Here is a 24,181-nt window from a genome sequence, read left to right as displayed (position 1 = left end):
CGCATCAAGTTTGGGACGATTCTGTTCATTTATGTATTTAATAAAGAAAGATGATCTGCTCATCTGTACTGAGGCTGAGACTGTTTCTCCTCTTTCTCAAACTTTGTCCTGCTTTAGAGAATTCCCTCGCATGGGAATGATATGGCTGGGATGGAAAAAATCTTGGGGAAAATATTCTGGGATGTTGTGTCTCGTAATCCTAATGTTCATCTCCCCTAAATATGGGGCTGATTAATAACCCTATAAGGAATAGGCAATGCTGACATATTAATGTTCAACTCTAGGGAGGAAATGTCACCCTTGTGCTATCCTAGGCACTTAAACATTGGGAGTTGGGTCATCTAGACCCACTAGACAGTGCGCTGAACCTTTTTTCTTCAATGATTTGTGATCTTCACTGGTGTCCATGGATTACATAAAATCTTTCCACCTTCATCCACCTTTGTCATGGTAGGGAGAACACGTCAATGTAAGGGTGGGGTCATAAGATAGCACAAGGGTTAAGGGAAAAGAGGAATGAATCTGGAATAAACAGTTGGTGGGAGAGAAAGAGACGGTTTGCTGGAAAGAGGAAGCTGGTCATCATCAGTATTACGGGGAAAATAGATGCTAAATTTACTGGAGATGTTGCCAAGTGCAACAAGATAAATGTCAAAGAGGAAGAAGCCCCAGAACAGAGCCTTGGAGCACACCTGACGTGTTTGGGAATGGCTGGGCTTAGAATGATCTGACAAACATGCCTGGATGTAGATGATCCCACTAAATGGTAAATGCTGTATACTTATGGCATTTTTCCTTGAAGCCACTTTACAGTCACAGCCTCATTCAAACACTGATGGCGGCTCCACTGCCAAATGGTGACCACCAGGAGCAATGTGGGGTTCAGTGTCTTACCCAAGGAGACTTCAACACATGGGGATTCAAACCTGTAATCTTCTCAATAGAGGTTGACCGCTCTACCTCTGCACCTCTGCAGTCGCCTCAATAAAGTGGCAGTGTCTGACTGCAGGCCTTTGAACCTTGTATCATGCTAGTTTTCATCAATACTTGCTGCTAATTACCTAAATCAGGTGTGCTTTCCCAATAAGAAGTTATAGCAGGCCAGTTGGAAAACATGTAGAACAGTGACCCTGGAGGCGTAGAGTTCAACACCTGTCTGGTTCTTTAAGATGGGATTGGATTTGAAATGGATCCCTTTTTCTTTTTTTCTTTTTTTTTGCTAATTTGGAAAAGGTATGTTGGAGATGTGATGAAAGATGTTTAATCATTGGAATCAGAACACAGGAGACTACCATTTTGAACAGGGAGAGAACAAGATCTGATCTGGTGAATGAGGAGTGGATAATGGATAAAACCAAGAGGAGGAGACAGGATAGGACCAAGGCTGTGGAGAGGGGGACAAACCGACATGTAGAAATGTTTGATTTACAAATGAAATTTGTAGTTTTTCCAGAATTTACAATCCTGGAAACAGTAAAAAAATGGATACGAGAGGAGGTTCATATTCAGAGAGAAACATGGGAACAGAGCAAAAAGTCAGTGAACGTTTGGTAATCGCTGGCATTGGAGGCCCAGGCTAAAAATGTGTCCTGTCATAGTTTGTCAGTTTGATGTAATGTGCATATACCAAACTTCTCTCCAGACCTACTGGCTTTTCTCCTTGTGAGGAAAAGAAAGATCCAGAGGATGAGGTAAGAATGCATTACTGGAAAGAAAGGTTGGAATGACCAAAGAGATTATTAGAAACAGAGAAATCTAGATGTGGTATAGCTGCCATAAACCCTTCAATCAAACACTTATGTAAAAGCGAGACATGAAAAAGCTTCATGAGACATCAGAATTGTTTATAATTGTTACTTCCTCATGAAAGTACAGTCTGTTTGCATCAGTAATTAGTATCTGCCCGTGTTTGCTGTGAAACTTCCTCACAATTTAAAAACAATCTTTAAAAAATTGATGTTTAAAAAAAACAACTTCAAAGCACTTTTTCAGCACTTTTGCGACACTACCTAAACACTGCTAGATTTGTGCTTCCTGTTTTCTTATGCACAACTGTAAAAATACTCAATTTCATCACTTTTGAACCATCATTTTTGTCAGAAAAGTCCGCATACTTGTTGGTCTAGTTCTACAAATGGTTCGTTTCAGTATCCATATGGCTTTAGAGTAAATTGTTGCTTTTTTGTTTTTTACTAGCTTGTACAATTCTTTTTATGTTGCTCTAAAATGTAGTTTTCTTCTAATTTTCCCTTTTTCGAAACGTCATCCTGTTGTATCATTAGAGACCACTAGAGGTCCTCATTGCTCCCTCTGGGCTTCAGGAACCGAACCATTTTCATTTAGACATCAGCTTGAGAGGCCTCAATGCTGGATGAGGCTTTATCTCACTACTTTAGGAAAGTACATTCTCAACATAAGTACAATACAATAAGTACTAAAATTAATGTTGTATCAGGAGGCATGTGGCTCCCACTACCATCTGTGTTTGTTTTTTGTGTTTGAACCAAAGAACGAAAGTGAACGCATGAGCTTCCACTGCAGTGCGCTCAGCTCTGATGCCTTTCATTGCAGTCGGAAAGTTTTGAACGAGCAATATTAGAAAGATTACACTTTCACTTCGGTGAATAAGTTTTCAAGAAACTATAGTTCTAAATAAAATGTTTAACCCGTTTCCCCGAAAGAGACAAAACTGGTTTAGAAGATGAATGACTGAATTTTTTTAAAAAATACTGTTTGAACTGCAGTAGACGGCTGCGCGTCCTTAAGACCTAAACAGACTCAATTAGAATATGTTGATAACACATTTTAAAACTTATTGTAAGATCGTGTCGTAAATCAAAGGATTAATAGAAGTATACGAAGACTATCTTTAACTCAATCTCTCAATGAAAGCATGAGATGATACTGGTTTTTACTCAGGAGGAAAAAAAATATCCTGCGACAAATGTGTTGTCCGAGGGCTATTGAACGCATCGGTCTCCCGCATCACGGTGCTCCGCTTTAGTTTCAGTTTTACGTCCGTTGGTCCCGCAGGTGCGGGTCGGTTGGTTATTCCGAGTCAAGTCCAGAAAACGCCAGATGCCAGACGGCAGCCATGGTGGCTGGAAGCCGTAACCGGAGCCGGTAAATCCTAGTGGAGCTAACTAGTGGGAAGAATGACGTGTTAGCCCCGGCACGACAGGTGCGTCGCGGCGGACAGCGTAGAGACCTTAGCCTCGGAGGAACCTCTCTCACCGATCCACGACTCCACAACAAACCCGAGTTTATCGGTCCAAAACAGCAGGACCACACCGGAACCGTGTCTTTGAGGTAAGCAGCCGCGAGCGGTTGTCGTCTGTCGCTTTAGTTTACCTCAGCCAGCCACTGTACCTCAGCCTGACAGATTAACGAGGCCAGGTTAGCTGATTGTCGCAGGATACCTGTGGGGGTGTAGATAATTCAGGTAAATGTTTCCATGAAGGGGTGAGGGTTTAACTAACACGAGCTCTGACGCGCCGTCTGTGGCTGTGGCTGAGGGAAATACTTGGGCACAGTAAGTAACCCCACTGCTTTGGTCTTTGAATGCAGCAGGGATTGTTTTGGAAGTTCGGGGGTGACCCTGAACACACCACATTGTCTACCTCCAGTCACATAGTCAATAAAGCTCAAAGTCTTGTTTATAACTGGGTTAGACCCATAAAGGAAGTTTAACCAACGTTTCCGGAGCTTTGTTCTCATCAGAAACAAGTTCTGATCATAAACGTTTTAGCCTAAAACGAAAAAAATTGATAATGATTTAAAAGTTTACAATAGTGTAATTACAAAACTACAAGAAAACGCAAAAACCAAACTGGAGGCGGGGCTTAACCATCACTCAGCTGTTTGGTCCAGAACAGGATCAGACAAACTCAGAGCAGCTTTTGTACAATGATGCAGCATGAATTGTGGTCATTTCTGCCTAAATTTAAAAGTTCGACATTTCCTGAAACGAGCAGTAGTCTGTGTGGAGCGGGTCACATCGACCCTACTCCCTGGACCACTGTGAGGGTTCTTGTGTTTGGCTTTTTTTGAAACCTTATCAGGCCTACTAAAAGCATTGGAGTCAAAGGTTTGGTGGGTTTTTGAGACTGCTCCAGAGTTTGGGAGAAAGGGCAGGTGATGATGGAGTTTCAGGTGTAGTATCAGCTCTCTGGTTGACGTGAGGTCCAACAATTCTCCTCAGTAGTTTATGTGCGTAACTATGTAAAAACGTTTATGTCTGGTTGATGTATTAATTATGAGGAAGAGCCACAGATAATCAAACATTGACTGTACTATACACGAGAACTGGACTGAGTGACCCCTTCGTCCTGGCGGTCTAAACCTGCTGGTTGCCAAATCCCATTAACTTCTGTAGAGAAATAAACAGCTATTACTCTGTCCGAATAACAATTCTTTCTCTTCTACATTTTTTTTAAAAGTGTTCTTGTTAGTCCTCATTTTTATCATATTTTTTCTGTAATTCAAATTATTCAAGTTATAATCTGACCGATCAGATGGTTCAAAAGTAGGTGGTCTCACATTGAATGTTTAAAACGTCTAACTGACAGGTTCTCCAGAGTCCAATTCAGGTGGTAGGGGTGCGGACCTCCAGGGAGCTCCCTCCTGATTGGTTAAAGTGGTTGCCATAGAAATGATGACCCAGCCCCAGTCGGACTAATCACTACTTTTTGGCGTTGTCTGGCTCCAACGTGAAAAAATGGCGACTGTTGGAGCCATTTTTAATGAGTGACATCACACTCGCTCTGTCCAGTTCTCTTCTACAGTCAATAATTGTAAACGTGCACACAGCAGAAACTGCATTAAAGGGACTATACTATGGTTTTCTTAAGCCTTTTGGAGTAAACTATATCATATATATGATAATATATTACCTTTGGCACAGTAAATACAAATATTTTCATTAAACACGAGTTATTTTCGCAGCTCATTTCATAACTGGAAGTAAGACGACTTGATCTGCCTTTCGCTCTTTGTGGGTGGCGCCCAGATCACGACGTCAACCTAAAACCAGCCTCGGCAGTGTGTCTGCGTTTCGCTCCCAAATACAAATGTCTTTTGCCTTTGATGGATGTGCATATTGTGCATATGAAACAAAAGCATTTTCTGACAATCACTGCTTACTCCATGGAGAAAGTGGGTGTTTGTGTTTGCCTGTGGGCGGTGCTGGCAGAGCAGACTCTTCCTGGAAGGGGCTGTTCTCACTGCTCTATGTCACAGTGTAAAAACCCGCTCATTTTTGTAAATTGGGATGGGCTGGTGCTTTTTAGAGGAATGCTGAGAAATGCATGAATGGACTAAAATACCGCTTTGGGGCTGTTTTTTAGGAATGAACATTATAATACATTTAAAAGCTCAAAACATTGATTTGGCATGATATAGACCCTTTAATGAACTGCTGGTGAAACAGAACAGAGTGTGTTACATTTATGGGTTGTGAAATCAAGTTAGGGGAGCAGAGAGAAAAGTTAAGGTGAACACAAGAAAACTAACTAACAACACTGCTTATGGGGGTTTTATAAATCAAAGTTCTGCATCTTTACACACTCCAGTAAAAAAAACGGAAGCTTCATAACCTGTATGTCACAATGACAAAAAAAGATGACAGGACAGTCAAACTTGTCTACTGTGAGGGTGGAGTTCAGTTCAGAGAAACGGGCTGATGACCTCATCATTAAAGGACACCTAAAAGTCTTTGGTTGTGTCCAAATTCCCTCACTACTCACAACCTAGTTCACTAGAAAGGCCGTTCGCCGTTTTGTAGTGCGGTCCGAATCAATAATTCCAAAATCCAGTGCCTTTAGAGATTTCCCAGAAGTCTCTACAAAAAACTGTGTGCATCAATGCTCACTAGATTAGTTCAATTCAATTCCATTTTATTCGTACAGCCCAAATTCACAACAACAGTTGTTTCAATGGGCTTCGTACCGCTAATTGTAAGGTAAACATACAATCAAAAAAGATCATAAATGCATAGAAATCAATAGGATAATACTAAACTATAACTAAACAGATAAACTAAACTGGCGTTTAGTGAATATTAACCACAATCCTTTGCATTTGTCATTTTACAGTCTTTGTAAAATGTTCATATTTATTAGGTTGTTACATCAGCGAATGGATGCCGTCATATTTGGCGTTTTTTTTTTTCTTTTTAAATAAAGTAGTGAGAATGCTGTCTAAATAGAGTCATTTAGGGGTTGAAGAGTAGTGAGGGAATGCAGACACAACTTTTTTCCTCCCTTTTGATGAAAACCTGTCCATATATTACAAAAGAGTTGTTAAAACAAAAAAAACCTTAAATGTTATAAAGATCCATTTTTATAATTTTCCTGACCTGAACTGACCTCGCATCTGATGAAAGACTGCAGACGTTTGACCCAAAACTCTCATCTTCTACAGAAAGCTGTCTTGTTCATCCATCAGCTGAGCCTCTCACCTGTTCCGTGGGGCAGAGATGGCCTCTGCGCGCTCGGAGCAGTCCAGCGTCCTGCAGGAGGAGCTCACCTGCCCGGTGTGCCTGGATCTGTACCGGGACCCCCACCTGCTCCCCTGCGGCCACAACTTCTGTAAGAACTGCCTGGACCGGCTGAAGCGGCAGGCGGAGCGGGGGCGCCTGCGTTGTCCGGAATGCCGGGACAGCCACCGCTGCAGCACCAACTTTCAGAAGAACTTCAAACTAGCCAACATCGCCGATGACTACCGCCACCAGCGCAGAGCCGCCGCCACCGCCCTGAAGTCCAGGGAAACGCTGTCCTTCTGTCTGGGTGCCCCCCAGGAAGGTGGGACTTTTTCTGTACCTTGTGACTACTGCCCCCCTCCAGCCGCAAAGGCATCCACCGTGGACCCTTCCAAGGAGGGGGACTCTGCAGCGGGTGAGGACGGGGGCGCCCAGGAGGACGCTGCTGCCAGGTTCGCAGTGAAGACGTGTCTGAAGTGTGAGGTGTCCATGTGTCGGGAGCATGTCAAGCCCCACCTAGAGCTCCCGGCCTTCCGGGAGCATCCCCTCACCGAGCCCATGAATGACCTCTGGAAGAGGAAGTGCCCCGACCACGACGAGATTTACCGGTAACATGGTGCTCAGGATATCCAGATGTTTGATTTCTCTGTTGATTACTGATGTTGCTGCATGAACCCTGTTTGCTGTGGCAGATACTACTGCATGGACGACAAGATGTGTGTTTGCAACGCCTGCACTATAGAGGGGGGGCACTCGGGACACACAATCAAGACCCTGAAGAACACCATGAAGGACCTGAAGGTGCAGTTCTGAAGCCGTCATCCTCCTCTGGCCTTTAAAGCAAAGAGTTTAAACGAATATTGGAATAAAACTGAAACGTTTCCTGAGTTTGCATCCCATCATCTCACATCAACTAACCTGAAATAGTTTGTATAAACAGACTGGAGAAGCAGAAGTTGGGGGGCCGATAGGTGAGGAGGTCTTTCAGATATTCCGCTCTGATTCAGTGCTAAAAAAACCTTTGTGGTCAGATAAATCAGGGGTTGGAAGTAATTTCCTCAGATTCTCTGAGGTTCCAGCAGATATGAAGAAGCCTCTGACTGAAGACTCTGTTCAATGACTTGACTTGGAAATGGTGTTTGGTTCTGGTCTGTCCTGCTACCATAATGAAGCAGCTGGGTAGATGCTATCCAGATGTCAGCAGGTTGAATGGCTGGGCATTCTGTTCCTCCTGAGAGCAACAGGAGAGTCTTCTGAGAAAAGGATTGTTGTTGCCCTTCACACTGATGGTGAATCCCAATTCTACCTCTTACCCCACTGTTTATTGGGTGGAGGGATTGTCTTGTATTTAAGGAGAGGGATTATGTTGAATAATTTTCTCAGGTTGGAGAAGATCAGACCTAGAATTAGATGTACCTGATCACAAGCAGTTCCTGAAATCACACCTGTCCTGACCTCTAAAGTTAACGTCCCATCAGCTGTGAAGCTGCTTTCACATCGCCCTCAGCAACGCATGTTCAAGCGGCCACTTCCAGTAAAAAGTTTATGTTGACGCGCCTATATGCACAATTTGGGCTTCCTGGCCAACCGTTTAAAAATTGATCATTAAAGAGAAATGTATCATTGCGGTTTGTGTCCCGCTGGAATTCTATGACATCAAGTCTTTCATTTATCGGAATAGAGCTGTGAAAGAAAAAGGCACCAACAAGATTCGTGAGATTTGCACCACTTGGACATTTTGCACCACGCTTCTTCCAACTGGAGGTGGCGGACATGTGCTTGTAAACAGTAGAAAAGGATAAAGAAGAAGCCCCTCCCTGCTAGTCCATTGGCTAAATGTGCGTTCAAGAACTCGCATTAAGTGCCTTCTTGAATGTGTGTCGCATCCCCGGTGTGTCCATAGCTTCACACATTTATCTGTGGGACATTTGTTATTGGCGTTTTACTCTTCTCCTGGTGAGATCATTGTCTGTAGACTTCAGTCCCAGCTGCACATTTGATGGTTTAACCTTCAGACCTCGTTTTCACCCCTTTAACCTTTTAAAAGCCAAGATGTCGCTAGCGTTATTAGCGTTATTTAACGCAAGCTTGACTTACCGTAACTCGACCATTTACATAATCAGTGTGAATTAGCTCATTCTGATGCAGAGGAAAGCAGCTTTGCATTTCTGCAGCGCACTTTTCTCTACGACAGAATCAGTTGATTGAAATTGACTTCATAAGCACTTCAATGCTGTAAAGTTCTGCAGAACAGCACAAAGCTGCTTTTCTACGCTTCAGAATCCACTGGAATTACATTTGTGTAGATGGTTGAAGCCCTGAAGCTAAAGCTCTGGTGTTAAAGGGTTAAAAAGGAGTAACGACCAAGAGGGGGCGGAGTTAACGGGTGAATTGAGATTTACCACAGGTTTCTGTGTTTTAGACTGAATCTATGAGCCTGTGTTCCTGAGGCTCTGACAGAAACCTCAGGAACACAGGTCTGTTTGTAGGCCGTGAGTGAATGAAAGAGCGGTCACATGACTGTGGAGCCTCTGGGGGGGTGGAGTCTGTGCTCGGCTTGTTCAGCTGAACAGGTGCTGAGATTCGTCCTCTTCTCTGCTGTGGAATCCACAGCACTGGAAAGTCTTGGAGAATCATCTGAGAAACATGGTCTTTTTTTAGACCAACAACCTCCTTCCAAAAAAAAACAAACTAACAACAACAGCATCAGCATCAGTGAGGCCTTTTTGTCTTTACTGACGGTTCCTGTTTGCTGTGAAATATAGTTTAGTTTTGGACATATTTGCTTAAGGTTTCCTGAAGGAGGATCATTGTGGGTAATAGGATAGAGATCCACACACACCAGCAGCAAAATACACGATTCTTTATGGTTGGAAATGACTAGAGGCAGCTGTGAAATTCTGCCTTTGAGACATTTTTAGCCCAGAATCCTCGTCTTCCATCTGCAGAAAAGTTTTTGTTACCATTGACAAGCTTTTTGAACCAAACATGTACGACCCTTTTTTAAGATGCAGGTAGAGATGCAAGTCAGACTTTTTTCAAGCCCTTTGGGGATCACGGGGTTGCTGGAGCCAACCGAGCTGCTGTTGGGTGAAGGTGAGGTTCATCCTGAAGAGTTCGCCAGTCTGTTGCAGGGCCACACACTCACATGCACACCTACGGATGACTTTAGAATTATTAATTAACCCTCTGAAGCATGTTTTTGGACTGTGGGAGGCAGCTGGAGTGCCCAGAAAAAGCCCACACATGCATAGGGAGAACATGCAAACTCCACACATAAAGAACCCTGCTGGGATTTGAACCTCTACATCACAGGGCAGCCCGCAAGCCTTTATGTGTAAACATTTATAGAAACATTTGGTTTTAAAGATCAGCTGAGACTGAAGTGGTGAATCTGCGCCGTTTAACTGGTTTTGTGTATCAACATGATTGCAGTTAATCTTTTCAAGTAAACAAGGTTTAAAGAAAACGTTAAACTATTGATCTCACCTTAAGTCTGTTTCCGCCATCAGAGGACGCAGCAGCGAGCTTAAGAGGAGAAACTCAATCAACCGGAGTTCTTTTACAAAAATGATGACAGGTTTCATCGTCATGATTCCAACCTTCTGTGTGGTCTCCGGCTGTCCTTAGGCCACGCTGGACAAGCAGCTGTACCGGGTGGAGAGGAAGTACAGCATGGCGGAGAAGAAGCTGCAGGAGCAGAAGGAGAAGGAGCAGCAGAATAAGGTCAGAGGAGGTGTCCTAAACTCCCACATAACTGAGTGTTTGAAGGAGGTCTTCTCAGGAAGTTAGCTCAGCTTACCGCTTTTTCTGAGGAGATGGGATCAAAGAAAGTGGTCGAAGACACTTGTTCTGATTTTACGGAGCTGGGCTTGATCATTAAAGGTTCAGATCCCATACGGGCATGGGTCAGACCCAGTTTCTGAGCAGAGGGCTCACAGACATGTGACCATTCTGATCAGCAAGAGGAGACTGAACTCAAAACATGGGAAAAACAATTCATTTATCTGTTGGATGAGACTGTCCATGGACGGGGGGGAGGTTGCCAGGTTTATCCCAGCCAGCATTCCAAAAAGCAGCAACACTGCTTCATATCCACAAAATAGGGAAAATCTTTGTTTTGTATGAATTTCATGTTGTGTCAGAAAAAATCTAATTAGAACATCCAGAAAAGCCAAATGTTAAGATTTTATTTTACAAATTCTCCGTATTTTCTGTGTTTTACAACTAAAATCAAACTCTAACCAAAACAAAAAACTACTCTAAGACTTTTATTGTTCTTCATGCAACACTAGAGCTGGGTGATGGGGCCAAAATAAATGAAATGAATTGATTTTTTTTTCTCTCCCTGCTTTTACTTTAACAAGAATTACAAACAATGGAATATATTTAACAAAAACGATTTTTTTAATCTCCTTTGGAAATTGGCTCTAACACAAAGTTCAACTAAATACAAGCTATAGAAATGTTTTGTAGATCAGTGCAGCAGATGTTTTGTGCGCTACCGCTATCTTGAGCATTTCATAAAAAGGGAAACACCAGAACTCACCCAGCAGAGCCTTTTGGTAGAAACAGCCCTGAAACGGAAAGTTCCATACAAAGTAGCACTGTTTTCACATTCGCACTTTTCGAGAGACCAGCAGACTGACTTTACTACAAACAACCGAAGCACAAGAAAGTACAGAGCTGGGGGGGGGGTCTAGACTTTCCCAAAAATCAATTGTCCAAATCAAAAAACATGAATTAATCGGTCAAATCAATAATTGCCCACCCCTATTGGACACAATCATCATCACATTCACAGCAAAAAAGATAAACTCGAACAACTGCTTTCAAAATAAAAGTGTAACAGCTTTTCTTTAGAATAGACATGAGCAACTTAAAATCCCACTTTCAATATTGAGACAACCACACAAATGGGATTCCTTCCTTTCTAGGTTCAGTTTCCCTTCCTTCCTTCTCTTTGAGAGGCAAGCTGCTCCTTTATTTTTTGTTAGATCATTCAAAATCTTTTGATGTATTCGGTTCTTTGTTGCTTCTCATTTTACGACAAAGTAAGAGAGAGAGAGAGGGAGAGGGAGAGAGAGAGAACTAAAGACGTGCTTTCCCTTTTTTTTGTACATCCCTTTTTTCAGATTTTGGTTTACAAATTCACAATGTTTGTTTCACCAGTGATTTGCACAGTTCTTCTTCTTTGTCTTTTCCATTTGGCTTTCCCCTTCAGGGGTCGCCAGAGCACATCAGCTTCCTCCATCTAACCCTGTCTTCTGCATCCTCTAGTCCAGGGGTGGGCAATTATTTTAACTCGTAAATTTGATGGAAGGGCCAGACCAGGAGCAGATGTATGGAGTGAGAATGATATAACTTGGAATGTAGATGAAAACATTTATATTGAAAATTATATTCTAAAACCGATTATTCTAGAGTTTTAGTTTAAACTTTTGTTCTCTTTTTTATTGTGAAGCCCTTTGGTACCTTCAAGGAGTTGTAAAGTGCAATATGAATAAAGTTTCATTCAGTCATGATCCTTTAAATAAAATAAATAACATTATTTATGAAATAAAACAATGAACAAATAACACTCTCTATGATTTTCAAAGACAAAAATTCAGGAAAAATATACTGATACATTTAATATTTGATACATTAAGCTTTCTCCAGATCTACAGACACACTGTAGCTCTCTCTGACGTTCGCTACACTTCTCTATCAACATCCCCAAAGCAAACATTGCATCAGTAGTGTTCTTTCTTGGCATGAAACAAAACTGCTGCTCACCAATGTTCACCTCTGCTCTTAGTCTAGCTTCAGCTTCTCTTTCCCAGAATTTCATTGTATGGCTCATTGGCTTTATTCCTCTGTAGTTGCCACAACTCTGCACATCTTCCTTATTCTTAAAAACGGACGCCATCACACTTCTCCATTCCTCAGGCATCTTCTATCTATCTCAGATCGTGTTGAACAACCCAGTCATAAACTCCAGTCCCATCTCTCCTGGAAACTTCCATACCTCCACAGAAATATCATCAGGACCAAGTGCCTTTCCACTCTTCATCCTCCTCAATGCCTTCCCCCTCACTTCATCCTTTCTAATCTTTGTTACCTCTTCTACTCTTTGTTTTCTCTCATCTTTCTCATTCATCACCTTACGCTGCATCTCCCTGTACTGTTGACTATTCTCCTCAGTCCTGTTTTTAAATTTGATGCTATGTTGCATGAATTATATCTGGCCTGCTCTGTTTTGCATCCCAGAGTATTTGGTCAATCTTGGATCGGAATACCACAGCTTGCGACAGCTGATGTATTTGTACTTCTAGTCTAAAAATGCTATTCCCACATAACAGAAGTTATCTTGCTCTTTACTTGAAATGCTGATCTGAGCTTTAGGCAGTAGTGTTTTTGAGAAAATGTCTTTCTGCCCAACGTCAAGTCTTCTACATGGCAGCCAAGGATCCCAGTTTCTGCACAGCCAATGGAAAACAGACATTTTTCCTCCAGTGATCATTATGATTTGATTCTGTTATACCAGAGAAATACACCAAAATACACAATTTTGAAGTTTCCAAATATATTTACAATATGCAGTGTTCCCTCCCTTCAATGCAGTTCACTTTTCACTATCTGGTTCACGTTTCTTTTTTGTTTTTTTTGCCAGAGCATTGTGTTCTGCATCCTGATTGGCTGTAGACCTTGTAAATCAATCTGCTACCTTCTGTGCCTCTTGTACAGCAACATAAATCCTTGATTTTAGTCATTCTATGATGCTGAACCTATTTTTCCTACAAAGGTTTGAACTTTGAAAGTGTACACAAGAGAGAAAAGTGTGAAAATGTTCATGTCTGTTTGAAAAAGGTGTGCAGTGAGGGATTTACTGCCTTAAAACATCGATTATAATTGTACAAATTATCTGAGTATTTTCTGAACGTTTAAGAGTAAATGAGACATTTGCTTCTCCTGCAGAAATTTATGGACGACACGGAGGAGAGTCTAACCAGGCTGAGCGAGGAGATGAAGGCCAAAGTTCTGCGCTTCATCACCAGACTGCGAGAGTGCACGCGCACCCAATGCGACACCAACGGGCCGCTGATCCAGAAAAACCTCTCCAGGATCTGTCAGGATCAGGCCCGCCTCCAGGAGGTCCGCTGCAGCATTGAAGGCCTCATGCAGGAAAACGACCCTTTCCGCTTCATCCAGGTCAAACCCTGACTTTTCAGATGAATCAGCGGAATATTCTTGATCTTCATGTGGTTTCTGTTAAACTCAGTTTGGTTTCTTTTTGTTTTTCCAGACATACAAGACTACAGGCAAACAGTGAGTTCTGCTTTCACGTACATTTATTTACATATGACTTCTTTAAATGAAGGTTTGGCCATGTCAAGCCCCGCCCACACAGGCATAGAGCGTCATGGAAAAAGTGGCTCTTCAGCCGTCAGTCATTCCTGTTTAATTTTTTCTAAGAAAAAAACAAAAGTTAAATCTTTTAGCCTTATTAGGGAAGATGAAGCTGAAAATCTTCGATCCTTCCATCTGTGGATGTTTTATAAATGTTTTCTTTTTGACAATGCAGGCCTGCATTTGTGTTTCCCTCAGGCTCCGCAGGCAGCTGAGGAAGACCATGTTCTACCCGGAGTATGTTGACATGGAGACGGAGCTGCTGGGCGTCATGATGGAGGAGGAGATGAGGAAATTCCTGGAGGAGGAGCTGCCGTGTCACATCGTAGCTGCCATCACGTCCCTGTGTAGGTCCTCGTCATTCAGTCATGAAGCAGTGAAAATGCTGGGTTCATGAGCCGTTCATGAGAGGATGAAATGAATCCCCAGGTGTGGGAACGGGGATGAAATTAAAAGATGGAAATACATTTTTTTAAGTGAAATGACAAATGAAAGGAGGATATAATCAAAAATAAGCACACGTTTGATTCAGTTCAGTCAGCAAACCTCGTTTTCACAACAAATTGAACAATTAGCGTGAAGATCTAAAACGATTCTGAACAATCAGTTTGGGTATTCTGTTGTTGTTAAAGTTCCCTTTTGTTGCTTTCATTATTCTTATCAGTTGTTTTTTAAAAGTTATATCCTTGTGACCAAACCATTCAACATTTGTTTCATCAGACCATAAAAACAGACCAGAAGTTTTCTTCTTTTTTCCGATGAGAATTTGCAAAAGACAAATGGTTAATTTGTGTTTCCTTCCTCACAGCCTGTGAAAGTTTGTAACAATAGGAGCTTCTGGACAAAAGGCTTTTTGTTTCAATGTAAATAGAAGCGTAGAATGTAGTTTGTTCACAGCAATGGTTCTTGTTAGTCGTCTTATGTTGTGGAAGACGCCCGTGTCATTTTCAAACACTAGAATACTGGCTCTATAATAAATCCTGACATGTCTTATTTCATCAGGTCATCTTTCAGACCCTGAGGAGGAAGAGGAGCAGGAGGACAATGAGGAAGAGGGGGTGGACCTGGTTGATGACGATGAAGAGGATGATGATGATGATGACCTGGATGACAGCAGCGAGGAGGAGATGCGGAGTGAAGGAGAGGAAGATGAAGTGGAAGAGGAGGAGAGCAACCAGGAGCTGGTGGATGACCTGTACAGCCCAGGGGAGGAAGACGAAGAAGAGGATGAGGAAGATGATGACGAGGATGAAAATGAGGAAGATGAGTAGGAGAAGAGGGTTTTTATGAGAAGACTACATTAATGCTTTCGTGAAGAAAAGGACTGGACACTCAAAGCAGCAAAGGAAATTTCGTTTTCTTTTATGAAAGCTGCTGCAGCCTTGCTGTGCCTCACAGTCTCCCCCTGCAGGCCTCTCAGTGCTACTTCAGCTTACGTGCATTAAAAACAGCTGAGAGCACGCACCAGAACATGAATGTACACTATTCAGACTAAATCTGAGGCAAAACGCCTCTGCATGTCAAATTTTCTACAACTTTTCAAAGGTTTTCTAAATTCCAATCACCATTTCTGAACATTTTAATGGACTTGCAGATGTTTTACTTCTTATAAACCTGCAAAGGAGTGACAGCAAGCACGATCTGACTTCTGATACGAAGTCCTCTCATTAGATATTTCATCAGTTTCTCCTGTTTGACCTGAAGTAGAAGAACAGGAAGAAGCTTCTGTCTCTGTTTCAGGCTTGAATTAAACATTTCAAGCCAAAGAGGAGTTTGTTTGTTTGAGTGCAGAAGATGATTCAGGCTTGGCATGCTGCTAAAACCAAAAAAAAATAAAAATAATAAGAGAAAAAAAAAGAAAGTTTACAAATGCCAGATTAAAGTATTTTTTTTTAAATATGTCAGCTTTGCTTTAATTGAATTTAATTCATCCGATTTTGAAATGTTTCTATGCACATTTTCCTTGAATCTCTGTTTCAGGTGATGTGATGTTTTGCACTTTATTAGAAAAATGCTGTTTTACTTGAAAGATCTGAATGTAAAAAGCCAGTATACATTTTGGGTGAGAAGAATTGTTAGGGGCCAATCGAAAAATAAATTATATTAACAATAAAGCTTGTTTAATGTTGGACCATCAAGTTGTTAATGTTTTCTTTTTATATTTACAAAAAACACGAAGATCTTTGGTTTATCTAGGTTTGATGAGAAAAGCGGACAGTACAATCCGGAACGTTTGTTGGGGAATTGTTCCTCCGACGGACACAAAAAGCATTTCCTTTCCTGTGCAGTAACCTGCGGTTCTTGTGTGTTCGTTGTTTATTTATATATAATCTTACTCATGGTGTGGAGGTTACGTTTTTATTTTTAGTGAATAAATCCTCGAGGAGCGGCTGAGAATGAACCCCGTCCTCCGGAAGATACAGGTCGGTCAGGTGTTTCGGGGTCACTCTGGTCCGGGTTTCACTAGCGGTTAATGTTTTCATTTTCAAAGCTAAAAAACATTTTGATCTTTATCTGAAAAATTCAAAATGTTTTCTGCCATGCCAGTGATTTTTCATTAATGAACATTCGCACACTCATCATTGCACATGGAGTCACATTAAGCAGACATGCTCGCTAAGGTCTAACTAAGCACACCGACCTACAGCTGTCAGAGGCTGCAGACGCCTTAAACAGGCGGTCTGACTGAAGACTTCAGGCTGATCACATTATCTGAAACCCTTTCTAGGGAAAGTTGGGCAACCTTTAGCCCAAAAATATCTAACCATAAACTCAGATGTGACTTCATGAAATGATTTTTCCCTCACCTCAGGGGCAGGACTCCACACTTCAACCTTACATCTCATTTCTTCTCTGTGACCTTTCAAACATGGCTGTGGGTGTTACTTTCAGTAGATAATTATTTATTGTAACATTTGTCAGCGACCCAGTGAGTTTCCCCAAATTCTCCTAGCCATTCATTGAAAAGGACATTCTTAATCTCAATGGGACATTTCCTGGGTAAATAATAAATCTGTACTTTGCTCAGCCTGTGTTCATGTTGCTTAGAAAACCTTGAACCATCCTTGAAACCAGCCTTTAAAAACCCTCTCCGCACAGCTCAGACCAGGACAACAAAGACGTGCATGGATCTAGATGTCATCTGATTGAAGCAGAGCATTCTTCGTCACAAATACAACCTTTTTTAAACTGTATTTTTGCGTCTGTTCCAGATTCACAGCGATTTAAAAAATAAAATAAAATTAAGAAATCCCATTTTAAAAACCTATTCCAATGAAAATTGTGTTTTTGGTGTTTTTAATGTTCTTGTGGCATATCTCTGGACATATAAAGGTAAAAATTAAGATTAAAATAACATTTCTGAGTATTTCCTTATTCAAATTGTGGTGAATCAGCAACAGAAGGAAAATTTGTTACGCACAAACTGCAATCAGAGAGCCACAAGCTCCCTGCTCTGCTCCATTCTGATGGCTCCACCTGCAGACAAATAGATCCATGATTTACGTCTTTGTTTTCCTTGTTCAAGTTGGCACATGGCTCAAAACTGGACGGCTGGATGGCTCCAATATTGCTCGCCATTTTTGCTGTACCTCTAATGTTAGCTTGGCGTTGTGAGGACTGTAATCTACCAGGAGAGAGGGTAAAGTAAGGCATGATGGGAATTAAGGCAGGCTTAACCCCTCTTATCGTGTTTAAACGGGATAAAGGAAATAGTCATTTTTATCACAATCAAGCTTAACTTCTGCTCTATCTCTCCCCAATTTTCAGGTGTGTGTCCTGAGCCAGGCGCTCACATCCTGCAGGTAAGACCTCAGAGTGGAAGCAGATACAGCAGGAGAGGAAATAGCGCCCCCTACAGGCCGAACATGAGCAGAGATTTTAGAATAGATTTCATGTTCAGTTGAATTCATATTTTTCATGCAAACTTATGAAAATGGAATTTCATTAAAGCCCTTCAAATGTTTGTGTGGGAGGAGCAGCAAGTGTTTTACAACTACCGTCCTTCTCTCCTCACAGGCCGTCTCCGCCCGTCCATCATGCTGGGAGGCGTGAGTTCCTCAGAAACCTCTATTGCTGGTAAAACGGCCTTTCGTTTAAGTGTTTGTTTTGTGTCCTTACAGCCAATGAGCGGCTGCACAGAAGCATGCCGACCCACAGCATCGGCAGGTGGAGGAACCTTTTACCCAAACAAGCAGTAAGTCTGTGTCCAGCCCCCCCACCCCTCTATAGTGTGGGGAAAACAGAAACGATGTGTTCATCAGCGGTTCTTATGCCGGAACCAATGTTCACTGTTGGGTCAGGTCTAATTGAATCAGAGAAAAGGAATCAAGTGTTTTGGAGGAGTCACAGCCGCAACAACCCCCCTCTAACTAACCAACCAAACCAACAACTAGTACTGCCCTCTGGCAAAGACAGAGCTACAGGATGTGGCAGAGACCTTCAAAATAAAGTGAGGGTTAGAAGCAGTTTTGAAAGGGATGCTGCAGGAAACAGGCTTTTCCTTTCTCAGAAGAGCTTCAGTTCAGCAGAAGAGCTTTTAACCATTTAATAAACTACAGACAAATTGCTCATCTTCAGGTAATGCTGTTTTGCTATCCATGCAAAGAGTTTCAGCTGGATTATAAGAGTATACTTTAAGTACAAAACTGTATTGAAAAAGATTCTGTAGCCCTTTGTAGCGAATCTCAGATGGAAACCAGTACTTTATGAGTTAAAAACCTCCCGGTTTGAGTAAAAGTTGCAAACCTTGTTTAATTTTATTTTTAAGGGTGTCTGACCCCAGACTCAAGTGCAACCATTGTCTGTAGATGAGAAATTTACGGAATGAGTGAGACATCACCCATAGAAAATCATTTACTTCTGGTCCCAACCAAATGAAATCAAGTCAGCCGCCAGGTTTTCAAGATAAGGATGTCACCATGTTGGAGACAATGTCAGTAAGCAGTGATTGGTCATTCATTGTTTCTATGGAAACCACTTTTGACAATAAGGTGTGAGCTTGGCGGAAGTCCTCACCCCATCACTTGAAAGCAGCCTTGAGTGGACCACCCGCGGCCCAGGCGCCTCCTGTGGGCTATGCAGGGTTGGGGTGGGGTCGTCGGCCTCCCGGGGGGAGGGGGTTGCTTGGTGGTTGGTGAGGGTCAGCTGGTGGGGCAGGGTACCCTGGCTCTGTGCCCAGCGGTGGCGTGCCTCTCGTCTGAGCGCCGGTGTACGTCTCGGATGGTCTGGGCCTGGGACACCTGAGGGGAGGTGCAGGTCCCTGCATGATTGGGGCCCTTGCCCTGTGCGATTTCTGTTCCCTTGCCCCTTGGGCGGAGGGCGTGACCTCCCGCTCCGTTCCTGTGGTGGGGGTCTATTACGCTTGTGGATGGTTGTCTGTCGGGGGGGGGGGCTGCTGGGCTGGACGGCTGCTCTGTCTGCCGTGCCTCAGGTGGGGTTGCTACCTGCCCTCACTGAAGTTTTCAATGTGATGAAGGACATATCAGGAAACACAATCATTCAGTCCACATGCTCATTCCTTCCACAGGCATGGTGGAATGTTTCAGTAGTTTATTTGTTGGATGCGTAATCCCATGTGTTTATGTCTGTGTGCACGAGGAGGTGCCAGCCAGAGTGACGTATGGCAGTGATGTATGTCTCCTTAGCCTAAGAAGAAGAAGGAGAAGCAGCAGATGAAGCAGATCCTGGCAAACACCAGCACGGCGCACGGCACTCTCAACGTCAACGTGTCCGGCCATGACATGACCCTGGTGGAACATTACTCACAGTACGTGCACAACCTCTGCAACCGGCTGGGCATCAAGGTGGCAGACAGGTGAGGCTGCAGACGGAGCTGCTTCCTTTTTTCTGACAAAGCACCTTAATTAGAAGAACTGCAGCTCCTTCTTCTGTCTCACATTGTTCTTCACGTCGCTCAGCTACGCTTTGCCAACAAAGAGTATGGAGGTGATGCTGATGCAGGAGCAGGGAACCAAGACGTACGTGGACGCCGTCCTGAAGACTCACCAGCGGGTGGTCCAGGTAAACCTTGAGAAGATGCAGCTTCCATGTTCTGACAGGAGCTAAACGCTTGACTTTTCCAGCTGAGCAGCCTGAACGCGGCGCTGAGTCCCATCTTCATGGATGTTCTTCTGAGGAATCAGCCAGAAGGAGTTCAGCTCTGCGTGAAGGAGGTGCGTTGGCATGGAAACACATCCGTCATCACTTATTTTGACAGATATTTTGAGAAATGATGACTTTAGTTTCCCTGACAGGCGAAGGAAACACATATCAAAAAAGAGCACAAAGGTTTACAGGTTTTATTTTTTGCTCAAGTTGTTCTGGAAATCCATTTTCAAATGTTCAGAGACGAAGACAAATGTTACAAATGAAGCATATTTGAAATGTTACAGATGAGAAATAATTAAGATGACGAAGCTTTTAAAAGATTCAACAGTATTGAAATAAGAGAACTGAAGCTGATCAAAAAGGTCAAGATGAAGAATCTTCATAATATAAAGAAATGAGTCATCTTCAAATGTGATTACAATACACAACTGGAGAAGATCAAGAAATGTTAAAATAACAAAGATAAAGCAGATTTCAAAGCATTAAACATAGTAGAGATTTTTAATAAAAATGTAAAAATGAATCCATTAAGTAGCTGTAAGTTGTCAAGACTTTGACATAGTAAAGTAGATTTAAAACATTAAAGATGAAGCACATTTCAAAAGCTTTTAAATATGACTTATATTTAGTGCTGTAATGCCATTAATATTTTTTGTGCGATTCATTAATCATGAGCTCTAATTAATGAATCTATTTAAATTGCAAACACTTTTAATAATTACTGTAAAAAGCCTCAGATTGAGGTATTTTCATTTAAATTTGTGACATCATGACGCAGTAACAGAGCAAAATAGAACTAAAAAAGTGGCTTTATGACATGTTTTTATTACAGTTTTCCCCAGATTGGCTCCAGCAACTTTGTGACCCTAAAACAGATTCTGTGGGTTCATAAGATGAGTGAGCGAGTGAGGGAGGGAGGGAGGGAACGGCGTACAAATAAACCAGACAAAGGAAAACCAAAAGCGGATGTAGTTTACCTTTGGAGGTCCAGTCAGCTGCAGTTTCCTTAACAGTTTCATTTTCTCTGATGCTCCGTTGACACGAGGCATGCGATGCGCGTTCAAGAAAATGCTCTACACAGGTTCTTGAATGCGGGTTTAGCCCACTGTGTTCACACTGGGCAAGCAGGGAGGGGCTTCTTCTTCTTTTTCTACTGTTTACTAGCGCATGTCTGCCACCTGCAGTTGGAAGAGCCTTGGTGTGAAATGTCAAAGCACTGTAAATCTGGTAAATCTTGCTCCAGGCTTTTTCTTTCACAGCTCTATTCCGATGAATGAAAGACTTGGTGGCGTAGAATTCCGGCTGGGCACAAACCACAATTAATAATTGTAGATGTAATGATGTGGGAAGGAATGCAGAAGTCCAAACATGCATTTACATAGTTTTTTCTCAGTGGAAGTGGTTGCTTGAATGCGTGTTGCCGAGGGCGTTGTGAACGTAGCTTGAGACTTACAGCAGACAGATTTGGATGTTTGAAGCAGCACTTCAACATTTATATTTAAGTTATAATCTGTAACAGGGATCGTCTCTGTAGCTCTTCAGGATCACCTGTAGCCTGTTATGGAGTCCTATACTGTTCATAATTAAATAAATAAATATTGGAGTCCTATACTGTTCATTATTAAATAAATAAATATTTAATTCAATAAATAAATACGGCCTCATACAAATACACAATCAACCAATAAATATCTCATAAATATATAAAAAGATCGTGAAATTGTGAAAAACCTGCACACCGATTTTAAATTAGCCATTATATTATTCAATATATTTCATTTTGCTTTGAAAAACCTGTTCATTATTATTAACACTATTTTAAAATATTCATTTTATTCATGTGGAATATTATTATAATTCTACTTCTTTTTCAGAGCCTTGGATTTCAAAATCAATATTTTCCAAAGTAGCTTTGTTTTTATTTCATGTTGCTGTTTTTCACAATGGCGTATTTATTTCATGAAGAGCTTTTTTAGAAGAATGAGTCTGTCAATCAAACCAGACAAGGCGGAGACACTTTTGTGATTGGCTACTCCTTTACTCAGACATGAGCAGCAGCACCCTGACTACATCGGTCGAAGATGTTTCAGCGAACGTGACGGCGCGATGCCCACTCCTCAACACTAGGGGGAGTATGCACCTAAACAGTGTTACCAGAAATTGGGCAGTTTTGGCTCTAAATTTGCGGATAAAAAGGGCTTTGGGCGAGTGTGGATAATTCGGGTGATTTTGTGGTCGGTTCGGCAATTTTCATTTTCTCATGAACATCTAGTAGTGGTCTAAGTTAGGCTGAGTGGTCGTTGGAGTTCCACAAAACTTCTATGAACTGGAGTTCATTAAACACACCATGCCACGTGTGGGAGGAGCTAGCAGCCAACGCTTTAGCCTGATAGCCACATGGAGCTGTACCTGTGTTTATCTCACTTAAAATGCATGGATGCACAATCAATGCACATGGAGAATGTTAAGAGATCAGGTTTATTTATTTTGAATAGTTCCACACGATAACAATGTTTCCATGTTTGAGTTCATGAGATCATCCCAGAGAGGCTCTGTTTCAGGTCCTGCAGTCAAACTACGTCAAAATTACGTGTAAATCAGAGAGCCCAGCGCAAAGGTGTGTATGTGTGAGCGCAAGTTAAGGGTCTGTTGTTCAGTTCGCCAGAAAACTAATAATAAAAAAGTATATCCAAAGTATAGAGACTGAATCTTTTAATAACCCGCTCTGGAAGCATCTGAACGGGGAAGTGAACCCCAAATCAAACCCCGGATCTCCGCTGCGTTTTACAGCCAGAAAGAGAAACTTTCGCAGGTAAAGTTCAACATTTTCCCCGAGAGGGGAAAAAAACAGAGGACCTGATTTATAATCATTGTCTCAATGAAAATAGAAAAAATATCATAAGGTTCAGGAGGCCCGAGCATGCTGCTTCCGCTATCCGCTGCTGCCTGCTCTGACTCTGTCGGTCCGCCAGCTCGCCCCCTCCTGCGAGCCGACATAAGGCACGATAACGTCAGACTGGATCTGTTAGCTCAGACAGCAGAGCTGGTATGGCATGGCTTGCCATAGAGCTGTTACCTGCAGAGCAAAGGAAGCTGAGTGAATGACGTGACAGTCTTTCACGGGGAACTTGGACACGTGGACAACCGGAGCTCCTTTTGGTCCACACAAACCCCTCAAACTACAAAAACAGAGTCGTCCATGTTTGCATATTTTGCTGCAGACAGATAGTTTGTATCAAATGTCAGCAAAGCCGCGCGGATATCGCCGAAATATGTCATCTCTCTGGCACACCGCTGAGCGAGTATCGAGGAATATGAGTCGATGAGCCAATGAGCGTTTAGATCCCGCCCACTTTCACTGATTGACAGAAAGACCCATTCTGCTGAAAAAGCTCTTCATGAAATAAATCAGCCATTGTGAAAAACAGCAACATGAAATAAAACAAAGCTACTTTGGAAAATATTGATTTTGAAATCCAAGGTTCTGAAAAAAGAAGTAGAATTATAATAATATTCCACATGAATAAAATGAATATTTTAAAATGCTGTTTTAAATAATGAACAGGTTTTTAAAGCAACATGAAATATATTGAATAATATAATGGCTAATTTAAAATCTGTGTGCAGGTTTATTACAATTTCATGATCTTTTTATATATTTATGAGATATTTATTGGTTGATTGTGTATTTGCATGAGGTCATATTTATTTATTGAATTAAATATTTATTTATTTAATTATGAACAGTATAGGACTCCATAGCCTGTATCCTTCAGCTGAAGCAGAAAATCCTTTTTTTATTCTATCACATCTAGTTTCTTGTCTGTGCAGTTCAACCAGTGGAGAAAATGTTGGATTTAACAAACTCATTCTTCGTTTCCTCCCAGCACACAGAGGCAGATTTCCAGGCTCGTTTTAAGGCACGGCCGGAACTGGAGGGGCTCATGTCTCAGATGAACCATTAGGACCAGCTCCCCACCGACCTGCAGATTCCACGTCAGAAGATAAATGTCTGAGCTTGTTATCTTCCTGTTTTCACCTCCATGTCCAATAAAACAACAGAACATTCACTATGTGTGTGTTTCTTTACCAACTTTTGAAAAGCAATATAAGCAATTAGGTGTATGTATGCAGACGCCAAAAAGTATGTCATTCAACAAATTTGTACCATTGGAGGAGATATGAGGTCTGTAATATTCATCA

The 24,181-nt window shown here is 42.0% G+C and overlaps 2 protein-coding genes across 2 annotated transcripts; both read left to right on the top strand.

The window, feature by feature from the left end:
* Positions 1-2,970: 2,970 nt before the first annotated feature.
* Positions 2,971-16,004, top strand: zgc:92594 (E3 ubiquitin/ISG15 ligase TRIM25). The gene is made up of 8 exons (XM_004079946.5): positions 2,971-3,309; positions 6,421-7,086; positions 7,171-7,279; positions 10,109-10,204; positions 13,439-13,672; positions 13,767-13,789; positions 14,069-14,217; positions 14,873-16,004. Exons 2-8 carry the CDS (start codon positions 6,476-6,478, stop codon positions 15,139-15,141), a joined length of 1,491 nt encoding a protein of 496 aa, XP_004079994.1. The 5' UTR covers positions 2,971-3,309; positions 6,421-6,475; the 3' UTR covers positions 15,142-16,004.
* A 95-nt stretch (positions 16,005-16,099) lies between these two features.
* Positions 16,100-24,048, top strand: mrpl48 (mitochondrial ribosomal protein L48). Its single transcript, XM_004079947.4, has 8 exons — positions 16,100-16,293; positions 17,639-17,673; positions 17,888-17,919; positions 17,992-18,065; positions 19,516-19,685; positions 19,789-19,891; positions 19,954-20,043; positions 23,866-24,048. Exons 1-8 carry the CDS (start codon positions 16,267-16,269, stop codon positions 23,941-23,943), a joined length of 609 nt encoding a protein of 202 aa, XP_004079995.1. The 5' UTR covers positions 16,100-16,266; the 3' UTR covers positions 23,944-24,048.
* Positions 24,049-24,181: the final 133 nt, after the last annotated feature.

Source organism: Oryzias latipes, chromosome 18 (assembly GCF_053564925.1).
Source record: "Oryzias latipes strain Hd-rR chromosome 18, Olatipes_Hd-rR_3.1".
Lineage (NCBI taxonomy): Eukaryota > Metazoa > Chordata > Actinopteri > Beloniformes > Adrianichthyidae > Oryzias > Oryzias latipes.
The sequence above is the reverse complement of the archived record's forward strand: the minus strand, read 5'-3'. Positions and strand labels throughout refer to the sequence as shown.

Bases quoted from the DNA above. Each gene is read 5' to 3' on its own strand.
- zgc:92594 (XM_004079946.5), top strand. From the start codon at position 6,476: ATGGCCTCTGCGCGCTCGGAGCAGTCCAGCGTCCTGCAGGAGGAGCTC. The intron at 7,280-10,108 runs GTGCAGTTCTGA...GGCTGTCCTTAG, and splicing joins ACACCATGAAGGACCTGAAG to GCCACGCTGGACAAGCAGCT. The intron at 13,673-13,766 runs GTCAAACCCTGA...TTGTTTTTCCAG, and splicing joins ACCCTTTCCGCTTCATCCAG to ACATACAAGACTACAGGCAA.
- mrpl48 (XM_004079947.4), top strand. From the start codon at position 16,267: ATGAACCCCGTCCTCCGGAAGATACAG. The intron at 18,066-19,515 runs GTAAGTCTGTGT...ATGTCTCCTTAG, and splicing joins ACCTTTTACCCAAACAAGCA to CCTAAGAAGAAGAAGGAGAA. The intron at 19,892-19,953 runs GTAAACCTTGAG...TGACTTTTCCAG, and splicing joins CTCACCAGCGGGTGGTCCAG to CTGAGCAGCCTGAACGCGGC.